The 12,844-nt window shown below is 38.3% G+C and overlaps 1 protein-coding gene across 2 annotated transcripts in view; it reads right to left on the bottom strand.

Annotated features, from left to right (window-relative positions):
- Positions 1 to 12,844, bottom strand: part of XRCC4 (X-ray repair cross complementing 4) — a 165,260-nt gene that overhangs the window by 104,374 nt on the left and 48,042 nt on the right. For both annotated transcript variants that reach the window (XM_084881375.1, XM_084881376.1), the window contains exon 4: positions 2,076 to 2,242. In XM_084881375.1, coding sequence (XP_084737501.1) covers positions 2,076 to 2,242 — 167 coding nt within the window. The remainder of the gene's footprint in view (positions 1 to 2,075; positions 2,243 to 12,844) is intronic.

Below are 12,844 nucleotides of genomic sequence, written 5' to 3'. Positions count from 1 at the left end.
ACATTTTAAATCAATTTGTTCAAGTACCAAAGACCCAGTCTGCATTTTTCTGGACAATTTGTGGATCAAATTTTCTATCAACTTGAGGGTATTTTGAGTTTTAAATATAATGGCTTACCACGAACACAGTACATCTCCTTTAATTTGATTTATTTCATATATCAGTAGACCCCAAAACATGCATTTTAACAGAGATATTTGATATCAATTCAAATATGAATAAAATAGAAGTTAAAGAGAAAAAATAACTTATTTTTCTGTATGTTTTCCTAGTATTTATACATATTTTATTTGGTTTTATTATTTTTATATGATTGGAGATAAAAATTAATTCAGAACTAACCAAACTACTTCCTTAATAACTGAGAGCCAAATATAACCTAGGTATTAGAAACTTAATTTGTATGTCTTGCATTAATTAATAAAAATGATAATAAGGACACATATGTAACATCTTAATCAACAAAGAAATTTAAAAAATAAAAATAAAGTGTAAAGAAGAGAGAAAAATAAGTAAATAAATACAAATAATTTATTTTAGTCAACCTCATTGTTATATACATCCTATCTAATAAAAAGGGAATATGCTAATTGACCCTCACACCATTGCAAACATGGCAGCACCCTCAGCCAATAAGGAGGGAATATGCTAATTGACTGCCATGCCCCCAAAGATGGCGGCGTCCACAGCCACAAGATGACTGGGCACAGTCCCCTCAGCCTCTCCGGGGTGGCAGCCATGCAGCAAGGCTGGGCCCGCCTGAGGGCGGGCCCAGTCACTCCAGGTGCCTGCCTCCAGAGTCTCCCAGTCCTCTCAGCCCCCCAGTTTCCCAGGCCAGCCCAAGTTACAGACAAATCTCAGATGGCAGCTGCCCAGCTGTCCAGGGCCGCTCAAGGTTCAGGTAACCAGGGCCAGCCAAGGCTTCTACTGCTGGTAGTAGCAGCAGCAGAGGTCTGATGGGGTGTCGCTTTCCCCTGATCACCTCCTGCCCCTGAGGGCTCCTGGACTGTGAGAGGGGGCATGGTGGCCTGAGGGACTCCCCCTCCAGTGCATGAATTTTCATGCACCCAGCCTCTAGTATATTGATAATATCCTTCATTTATTCTTCATGCATTTCCCCATACATATATTCTTATTGAAGTTCATAAAACCAAAGTCAATGATTCCCCTAAAAAGAATATGATCCTAAATAGAATGTGTTCTTATGTTTTAGAGCTATCACTGGTTTGAATAAAAATTTTTAAAAATCTATTGTACCCACTGGAGGTAATAATAATTATCATTATGATGTACATTCCACATAATTAAGATGTTATAATATATATATGCACAAACATATGCATATTATACTATATACGTCTACAGAACTAGAGTGTTCACAATATACATATAATTTTCTTCAAACGTCTTTTACACAAGAGAGTAACACAGGTTAAATCCTAGGCCAGCCTAGATTATGCCATAGTTGAAAAAATTCATAATGAAGAAAAGAAGTGACTTTCCTCTTCATCTTTTAAAAAAGAGAGGTAAAATGTGGAAAATAAAAGGCTTTCAAATGTCTTTTCCAGTAGTCACAATTACCTGGTCTTTTAAAAATGCTAGTGGTATGAATTTTCAATCAATCAGGAAAAATAAGTTTCTATCAGGAGCCAAGACACACATCATTTGAAATAGTTGCCATTCATATAAAGATTCCAAATAAGAAATAAATCATTCCTTATTTATGTTTCATGTCTCTTTTATTCACTTTTAATCCTGTAATTTGAGCTAAAGAAATCCTTATAAATATCACCTTCCTAAATTTTGATTAATATTAATTGATTCTGATTCTCATTGCCCAATTATTCCTTATCATAGATAAATTTGCTGGTGCAACCAAATACTAATGACCTAAAAGTGTTCATTCATTACTATAATGTACAATAGTGTCCAATAATTTGGTTTAATTACAATAAGTAAAGGTATAATTAATGACATTTAAAATATATGCTAGTCTATGTTACACATTAACAAATCTTCAACACTACATGATCTAAAGAGAGCTTAGTGTTTTTATAATACATTATGCACCCACCTTTCTTGAACATCATTCCAATCTCTCAGAAGCCTTTCATTTTCTTTCTGCAGGTGCTCATTTTTGGCTTGGTTTTCTACAATAGTGTCCAGGCAGTCACAAATAAGTTTTCTAATGACCTCAGCTGGGCTTGTGACTTTCTCTAAGTTGAAGGAACCAAGTCTGAACTAGGAAGAAAGGAAAATATAATTAGCTTTAGAAGAATATAAAAATTGAGCAGCATAGTTTTAAATACACATAGTTTTTTCTAACGGGAAAAAGTTGGATTCAAATACAGCACATTTACCAGATATATAACGAACAAAAAACTGGACAACTTTCTTCTTCCTTATTAAACTTTACCACATAAAGCAACATATCAACTAAGAATAATTTTTGTAAGTTGTAATTCACTCTCCCATCTTCTAGCAGAGAACAATATAAATGCCATATGAGGATATTATCATGTTTGCTATAGCCTTCTTCAAATCATTCTGCTGAGATTAAGATAAGAAATTACACATGAGGATTCTTAATGCTAATTTCTGTTAATATTGAAGGTAAAATTGAATAATGGACATAAGCTATTTTTGAAGAAAGAAAATTTTAGTAATAGCTAAAAGAAGTGTAGGATTTTAGGAAACTGATAAATCCGGGGACACCACACAGTAACAAAAGCAATGATTTATCACTGTCCTATATAATAAAAGGCTAATATGCAAGTAGACCAAACTGCAGAACAACCAAACAACTGGTTGCTATGATGTGTGCTGACAACCAGGGGGTGTGGGCCAAACATGGCAGTGTTGGCCATGGTGGGATAGTGGAGCAGGTAAGTGGGGGCACCAGACCAAAGTGGGGCACTCTCATCGGGGCAAACCTCTGGTGGTTACTGAAAATTCTTTGCTATAGTATGCTATGGTCCCTCCTGGTGCTTGCACCTGCTGCTGGCACCAACCCAGCTAACACCCACTATTGGCAATGAAGCCACCACTCAGCACCCACTGCCAGTGCCCAACACCAACCCCATCACTCAGCACCATCAGTGAGTGTGAGCGGTGGCTGGCAGCTCCAATAGCCCTCAGAGCTTATCCACCTACCTCTGCTGCCCTGATCTTGTGTCCAGCTTCCCTCCCCTGCCAGCCTGATTGCCCCTAAAATCCTTCCGGCTTGATCTCACCCTCAACTGCCCTCCTCTGCCAGCCTGATTGCCTCTAACTGCTTTTGCCTCGTCTCCCACCAACATGGCTTTGTCTGTAAAGAAGTCGGACATCTGGAAGATGGCGGATTGAACAGATCTAATTAGCATGTTACCCTTTTTTAGTATAGACCAGAGGCCTAGTACACGAAATTCATGCATGGGGGAGGGAGTGTCCCTCAGCCAAGCCTGCACCCTCTCCAATCTGGGACCCCCCAAGGGATGTTCGACTGCCTGTTTACAGGGATTGGGCCATGGGGGTGTAGCCAGCCTGGGTGAGGGGCTGAGGGCTGTTTTCAGGCTACAAACACGCCCTGGCGACCCAAGCTCTCAGCCCCTCTTTTTTCCTTTCCTTTTTTTTTTTTTTTTTTTTTTTTTTTTCAGCGCCTCCTTGAGTGGAGACCAGGGCTGGCTGGAAGCAGGTATCTGGGATTTATTTATCTTCTATAATTGAAACTTTGTAGCCTTGAGTGGAGTCCAGGGATGGCCAGGGTGGGCGGGAAGCATGGCTTCCTCCATCACCAGGGGCAACCCAAACCTCCTGCTCACTTTAGCTCCATGGCCACTGCCATCTTTATTGGATTAATTTTCATACTTGCTCCTGACTGGCTGGTGGGTGTAGTGGAGTGAAGGTCAATTTGCATGTTTCTCTTTTATTAGTGATTATATAGGATAGGATTTCTTAAATGGGGGAGGGGAGCATTTTTCAGCAGAAGATGCTCTTGACAGACAAAAATAAATAATCCCTATATCTGGACATGATAGCCAGCCATATGCACTATACTACCAAACTGGTCACTAAAAAAGTGAACCACTTTTGTACACCTTGCACCAAATAGCTATTGCCCTTAAACCACTCCTCAGGCCTCACCTTAGGTTCTGCCTTCCCAGTTCATCCAGATTAGGTCCCGATTGGCCGGTTTCTATGCCAGTCAATATCAAAAGCTCCACCTCCTAGGCAAACATTGGCTCCTCGCATTTCACCCAGATTTGGTTCTGACTGTTCAGTTTTTATGCCAATTAGTGTCTCTGAGCCTATCTCTGGGCCTGATCTGTAGTCTCCGTGGCAGCTGCTGATCAAGCCTTGCGCGCGTGTCTCTCTCTCTCTCTCTCTCTCTCTCTCTCTCTCTCTCTCTCTCTCTCTCTCTCTCTCTCTCTCCAGGCCTCAACAGCAGCCTCAGCAGCTGCAGATCAGGCCCCGCCTCTCTCTCTCAGCCTCTCTCTCCGGGCTTTGCCAGTAGCCACAGTGACTGCAGATCAGGCCCTGCCTCTCTTTCCAGGCCTGATATGCAGCCTGTGACAGCAGCAAAGTTGTCAGTCCTCTGCCCTGGAGGCTAATGACCTTGCTGTGCCTGCCTCCCCCTGCCCAACCCCCACCCCCACCATACCACCTGCTCACTGGCTGTCAGCCTTGCTGTGATAGGAGCCTGTGAACTGCAGGGGAGGGACCGAGAGGTGCTCCATGCACTTCCTGGTGACCAGTCGTCCATCTGGTTGTTTAGGTCGTTGACAGGCCGTGGCCTTTTATCATGTAGGCCTTTTATCATGTAGATTACGATTATTTTTTTGAAAAATTCTGTTCAATCTGAGAGAGTAACTCTACTGGACCACTTTGCTTATAAAGACATGGGTCAGAACCGAGAAGGAAGCACCCTTCCACTTTCACAGCTGCTGTTCCAGCCTGCCCACAACATTACAGATGCAAGACTCCACCTGCCCATATACACTGAATTTTGGTGAGGACTTCATATCCGTCTGAATAAATTCAGAGGCAAAAAGTATTTCTGTGCTCTAACCTATATTCAGCCCATCCTTATCCTGCCACTCAAATGAAAAGTGGCAATGGAGGAAAGTATTGTTTTTGAAACTAGCAAATTTGCACAAAAGCTATATTGTAAGGTTGGGTCAATTTTAAATTCTTTAGCTTTTTGTTTGACAAGTAAGGCTATTAGCATGACTGTTCTTTATTTATTAATTCTGTCATTTCAAAATAATCTACAATATAAAATCTGGGCTTCAAATGGTACACCAGAATCAGAAACCACAAATTAAAGACATTTTAAAGCATATTTCTTCCTTAGAAGCATGGGCAAAGATACGTTTCTTTTTGTAGTTAGTTCCAAGGATCTTTTGAAGAATTCAATGTACATAGATTTATACTGAGCACCTCAATCAGTTTATAATCTAAAATTTAAGCTGTCTTTATTTTTCTGTGTTAAAAAGTTGAGAACAATTAACTTTTTAAAAGTTGTTAATCATGGTAAGTTACACTAGACAAATACATAATTGCATATGCATAGTTGTAAAATTCTAGTAATATAGGAAATAGTCGTGTTAAGTAATAAATAGGAGAGTAAACAGTATTACTTTGGCCTAGTTATATTAATCATCAACTGTTAAGTATTTTGAATCAACTGTATCTTCACTAAGACCTTTTTATCATGAACTCTTTGTATTAGTGACATGCTCAAATGTATATTTTAGATTTAAACAAAAAAAAATTAAAAATGAAACTTCTAAAGCAGCAACATATCTAAGTTGACAACTGGTCATATTTATCTTCCAAGGTAGCTAGAACTGAGAAAAAAACACTGATAAGAACTAAAGAGGCAAGAGATCAATATTTTGAGACTACTACTATTACTTTTCCAACCATTTTCCTGTCCAACTTTCTTACAGCTCAAAAAAAAAAAAAAAAAAAATGCTTAAACCTCCCAGATTGCATGATCAAGAAGGCTCTGCAGCCCTGGCTGGTTTATTTCAGTGGATAGAGCTTCAGTCAATGGACTGAAGGGTTCTGGTCAATTCCAGTCAAGGGCACATGCTCAATTTGTGGGCTTAATCCCCAGTAGGGGGGCATGCAGCAGGCAGCTGATCAATAATCCTGTCTCATCATTTATGTTTCTATCTCTCTCTTCCTCTCCCTTCCTCTCTGAAGTTAATCAAAATATATATTCTTTTTAAAAAGGAGGCTCTTGCAGAAACTGGTTTGGTTCAGTGGATAGAGCATCGGTCTGCGGACTGAAAAGTCCCAGGTTCGATTTCAGTCAAGGGCATACACATTGGTTGTGGGCATATTCCAGGTAGGGGGTGTGCAGGAGGCAGCTGGTCGATGTTTCTCTCTCATCGATGTTTCTAGTTCTCTATCCCTCTTCCTTCCTCTCTGTAAAAAATCAATAAAATATATTATAAAAATTAAAAAATAAATAAAAAGGAGACTCAGCATATTTTAGATCCTGTAGGTTCTTAAAATCAAAATGCAATAATCTAAAGGTAAAAAATGTGCTGAGCTCTAATTATAGTGCTTCAAATTATTAGCATTTCAAGATCACACTATATGCTTTAATATATTAAGTATCATCTAAGAAATCTTATTTCAGTCTTTATAACTGTAAAAAATCATTGGTGGAAGTCAGAGAATCCTTGAGAACAAAAATCCAAGTCTATGTGGTTAGGGAATAAAAGAAGTTACTTTTACTTAGAATGACTATAAATGTTCACTCCATTAGTATGTTAAAATACAGGTAATAAGTCATATAGTGAAATCTATATTTATCTTAGTCTAATTGGGAGTTTTAATTAACATTAAGTAATTATACTATATATAAATACAGAATCAACTAGAAGGCTTTCTTATAGTAACTGGTCAAATTAAAAGACATTATGTTGATATTAGAAACATTTTGAACAAAATGTTTTATAAAAACTTGCATTAACTATAACTCTATTGTCCTTAAAATCAGTTATCATAAACCAATAAACTCAACACTAGTGATCCTTTAAAAGTCATAGAAATACAAAGTATCTTTAAATCCTCAATTTAAATAAAATGAGAAAATATGAAATCAAGACAAAATGCTTATTTATTATATAGCTTATAAATTTATTTTTAAAGTTTTTAAAGCTTAATAACTATCTTTTAAAACTAAATATTAAAAATTATTCTTCCATATATTGTCATTCAAAAGTATTTAATAAGAATCCAAAACTCTTTTTTTATAATTTTATAATTTAATGGCAGATCTCTAGGAAACAAAAATTTCTATCCAAAATATTTACACACAAAAACTGATAATATTTACTTTATTCATTCACTTAGTTTCTCAGAGAAAGATAAAAACAAATTATTGTTCTAAAAACATTTAAAAACTTTAAGGTGGTTTTTAGATGCATAATTACATAGAAAAACTATTTATAAGCTATAAAATTTAGCATCTAATTTTGATGAGAGTAAGAGGAATTGGCAAATACAATGAATGCTAACTATGCATTTAATTGAATTTTCTTGCAAAGAAAAAAGTAATTAAATATTAACAATAGGGTAGTTTCAGTTCAGGTACTAATAGCACAGTAAGCTGCACTAGACTAACCCTGCTGGAGATAATAATTACAAACAATGAACCAGAAAGAAAAACCCAGAAAACACAAAACCTAAAAACAAAAATCTATTCAAGGAACTGGAAAATGACTGAGAGAAGGCAGCAATTGGAGAGTCCTCAAAAGAGGTTGAGATCCATATTTATATGACTATTTCTCACATTTCACTCCCCAATCGTAAAGCTCATGTACAACAAGTAGAAAGCACACTTGCTGACATGAAAGGTATGCAAAGATGGAATTCTGGGCTATACACACACACTAAATAGTTTGAAAATAGGAGGAAAAAAATAAAAAATCAGTACAGTATAGGATCAGTTACAATTCCCAGGATAGAATTAGACAAAAAAAATTAAACAAAATGAAGAATGAATCTTAAAAGTATTAGAACACATGTGTCAAACACACAGCCCGCGGGCCAAATCCAGCCCGCCAGGCCTTGCAATGTGGCCCGCACCGTGCTGTCATCACTGCACTCCGCTGTCAGTTTATGACATTGTCAGATTATGACTGTTCAGTAAACCATTCGGCCCGCGATTTAGGCTGGATTTTAGATTTTGGCCCCTTCTCTGATTAAGTTCGACACCCCTATATTAGAAGAAACGCATGAATTAAAAGATTTAAATTAATAAATAGAAAGGGTCTACTAAAACGTTCCAGTACACTGGATTATAAAAAAGGACTCATATCAAGACATACTATCATTAAATTTTAGAACATTTCGGACAAAAAGAGAATCCTAAAAGATTCCAGAACAATAAAATAGGTTACATATGAATGATCAGGAATCAGGATGGCACTGGATTTCTATAGCTATTCTACTAGTAGATATTAGAAGTCAGTTAATTAACAAATTCAAAATAACGAAGACATATTCAGAGAATATGTTCCACCAAAGTGAGGAAATAAACCAAATCTACACAAATAAAAGAGAAACATGCAAATTAACATCACTCCACTACACCCACAAGCCATGCCCACCAACCAATCAGGAGCAAGTATGAATATTAACCCAACCAAGATGGCAGCCAGCCACAGAGCTGGAGCAAGCAGGAGGCTTGGGTTGCCCTGGCAATGGAGGAAGCCAAGCTTCCTGCTCACCCTGGCCAGCCCTGAACTCTGCTCTAGGCTACACAGTTTCAAGTATAGAAGATAAATAAATCTTAGATACTTCTTCCAGTTAGGCCTGGCCTCTGCTCAAGGAGGCACTGAAAAAAAGAAAAGGGAAAAAAGGAGGGGCTGGGACCTTGAGTCACCAGGGGGTAATCAGGCCAGGATGGGATGGCAGGGCCGTTGGGGGTAAGCAGACCAGCAGGAGGGCCATTTGAGGGTAAGCAGCCCATCAGTGGGGTCAGTTGGAAGTGATCAGGCCAGCAAGGGGGGGGAGGGGGGGGACAGTTTGGAGTGAGCAGGCCAGTGGGGAGGGAAAGTGAGAGCAGGCCAGTGGAGGGGGGCAGTTGGGGGTGATCAGGCTGGCATGGGGGGGTAGTTGGGAGTGATTAGGCTAGTGGGGGGGCGGGGGTGTGCATTTGTGGATGAGCAGGCATGCAGGCAGAATGGTTAGGGGCAACCAGGCAGGCAGGTGAGCAGGTGGAGCCTGCAGTCCCGGGTTGTGAGAGGGATGTCTGACTGCCCGTTTAGGCCTCATCCCTGTAAACTGGCAGTAGGACATCTTTTGAGGGGTCCCAGATTGGAGACAGTGCAGGGGGGTGAGGAACACCCCCCCCACACACACACACACACGCATGAATTTCGTGCACTGGGCCACTAGCTATAACATAACACTTCTAATAATAAGTAATAGTTAATGAGTATTGCTATGTTTTAGATATTGTCAGTTAATACAGAAGTTTCTGTGGGACTAATAGAAATAAATTCAGATTTTGAACTCTGTATCTAAGACTGAAATAGTATAAGGAGCCCTGGTTAGTGTAGCTCAGTTGCTTGGACATCTTCCCATGCACTGAGAGGTCACTGGTCACATGCCAGCTTGTGAGACCAATCCCAAGTGGGGGGGAATGAAGGAAGCAGCCAATCAGTGTTTCTCTCTCTCTCTTAAAAATACATTAAAATTTTTAATTGTATAAGAAACATGTGAAATGTAGTAAAAAAATTTTCTGTAGAATCCTACATGAAAACTTCAAATTCAATTAAATATCCTTTCTTTAGTTTTGTATGTTGAAACTTCTATGTTATAGAAAGATGTATCAGAATATATGCTTTACATAAATACAAGAGTAATAGTATTTTATAAGACCTACAATGTTAATAGATTAATTTCAGAAAAATCAATGCAAGCTATAATATCACAACCATAAATTTTTAACATTTAAAAGCTCAAAGTGTAAATGTAGCCAGAAAAAAAACAAAAAACAAAAAACAACAGTAAAATAGTTAGGGACTAAAATTACTGTTTTTAATGAAATAATGTCATTTATACATGAAATACCAAGTGTTTTGTGGTAACTATGTAAATAAGTCCTGTTACATAGACTAGCACCTTGCTGTTAGCAAATATTAAAACCAGAAGCTCAGTTTCGGTGCAGTCCAAAAAAAAAAAATCAACTGTTTTGGCATATTATAGCTTCACTTCTGCAAACTTTCTTATTGAAGCAATCAAATGAGAACTCTTACCCATTGCCAAAAAAATGTCCAAATGGTATAGCAGTTATTGTATTTTGACAATGTAGTAATCCCAGTTCATTTGAAGGGGTACTAAGGGATGAATCCCTAAAACTAAAGTGAAGGAATAGTGGTAGCACTTTGAAAATACAGAATACTAGTACACTGAGATACACAGTTATATAAAAAGTTGTATTCACAGAGAAACAATGTCAGATGCAAAATGAATATTTAATAATATTTTTAAAGGCTAATCTTTCTTTGTATGAATCAAAAGGTCAGAGCAAAGATGTAGGTTCAACTGCCAGAAATGCTTTGGCACTTACTGTCATTGTTACAATATATTAAGAGAGATTCACTTGATCTTAGCCAAAAGGCCGAGAAGCGATATATATTAAGAGAGATTCACATACTCTGGTGTACATGCCTATATAACCCTCTCCTTTCATATGTGGGTAAAATTTGAGGATTTAATGAGATACTCATGTGATTAGATAAGGTTACATGGCACATCAGACGATACAAAGAAAAGATTATTTTGGCTGGGTCTGATCATATCAATTGAGCCCTTAAAATGGACCTTCGTGAAGAACAGAAATTCAACTTGAAGGCAATTCTCTGTTGCTGGATTTGAAAATGGAGGAAATGTTCACTAGGAGCAGAGAACCACTTGTGGATAACAGCCAGGGGGAAATCGAGGCTGCCAAGAAACACGTGAGCTGGGAAGAAGAATCTGAGCCCCAGATGAGAATGCAGTCCTGCTGACACTTTGATTTGAGCCTCATAAGATCCTGAGCAGAGAACCCAGTTATGACATGGCTAGATTTCTGAGCTATTAGAGACCGTGAGATAATGGTTGGTGCTTTAAGCTGCTAAGTTTGTAACAATTTGTTGTGCAATGACAGAAAATTATACAGTTGATAATTAGGAAGTTTTTTTTGAATTGAACAACGGGGATTGCTTCAAGATAAGACTGGAGGAACTACCACATGAGAGACAAGCTGAATTTACTTCCTAGCAACTTCGGTTTCACCAAATTTACCCAAATATCATATCAGGCACAAAGTGGTACACTAGAAAGAAAAATACTTCTTGTATTATATAGAGCTAGAGGCCCAATGCACGAAATTCATGCACGGGAGGGGGAGTCCCCTCAGCTCAGCCAATCTGGGAACCCTCGAGGAATGTCAAACTGCTGGGTTGGGCCTAAATCGGCAGTTGGACATCCCTCTCACAATTCGGGACCACTGACTCCTAACTGCTCACCTGCCTGCAGGCCTGGGTGCCCTCAACTGCCCTTCTCTCCCCTCTCCCGCTAGCCTGGTAGCCCCTCACTGCTACCCCTGCCACCCTGGTCACCCCACACAGCCTGCTGTTCAATCATTTGGTAGTCCCTCACTAACCTCCCTGCTGGCCTGATCACCCCATGCAGCCTGCTGTTTACTCGTTTGCTTGTCCCTCACTAACCCCCCTGATGGCCTTGTTGCCCCATGCAGCCTGATGTTCAGTCACCTGTATGGTTGTTTCGGGAAAGATGGCCCCTGACTTTTTGATTTTAAGTTATATACCAAGGAATTGGACAGGTCTTCAGAATGCACTTCCATGAAGTCTACAGAAGAAAGCAGATGGATACAGCAAACTCACAAAGTACAAGGTCACTATTTTATTGGTAGTTAACAAACATGAAAAATGCTATCAGGTAATTCCTGAGAGTTTAACAACTTCAGAAGGTTCTAGCCATCATAATTGCTATACAAAATTATGACTTCAAGGTTTCTCCACTGAATAGAATAAAAAAAATGTTTGCATGGCAAAAAATTAATATATATATATAATTGCTTCAAAAAGCATTTCAATAATTATGGCAGAAATAAAACTTATGAAAGAATAATAGTATTAATAGAGTCCTGTTGGCATTCAATGACTTAGTCTTTTAAAATCCTTCTGTTTACTGTCTGGTTTCCACAGTAATAAACACAGCCTGTTTATTTTAAATATTCCATTCTAAAATGAGAAGAATTTTTTTTTTTTCTCAAATTCATACTACACACTAACCAACATCCCAAGCCAAAAGAATACAGGAGACCAAATGGGTAAAAGACAAGTAAATCCAATATGAACATGATCTAGTCTTCAGATTTGGAGAAGAAAAATGTCAAACCCCAGCTGTTCTAACTTAATAAAAGGAGAGCCCAGATTGGCCTGGTCCTTTTCTCTTGAAGGAGACAAGCAGCCCATGACCTAATGTGTCTCTTTAGTTCATTTTTGTCAGTAAGCACAGCACTTGCTTTGTGTTTCATCTTTCTCTGTCACCTTGCAACTCTCCCTAAGGAGTGCAACAAAAGTAAAAGTTTATTTCCAATCAAGGAATAATAAATAAAAAAATCAATCTCTGAAAGAATAGAACTTAAAATTTAGAATTGTCCACAGATGAATAGTTTTAAGAAGGTATTCTTTGTTGTCCAATCAGTATATATTCTGAATAGAACAAAAATGCTTCCCTTTAAGTACATATAGTATATATATATATATATACACACACATATACTGCTCTGGTTGGGGATATTAATACTGGGGGAGGCCAAACTAGTCT

Source organism: Pipistrellus hanaki (assembly GCF_964339955.1).
Source record: "Pipistrellus hanaki genome assembly, chromosome: 4".
Classification (NCBI taxonomy): Eukaryota; Metazoa; Chordata; class Mammalia; order Chiroptera; family Vespertilionidae; genus Pipistrellus; species Pipistrellus hanaki.
Note: the sequence above shows the minus strand (reverse complement) of the source record. Positions and strands in the feature narration are given on the sequence as shown.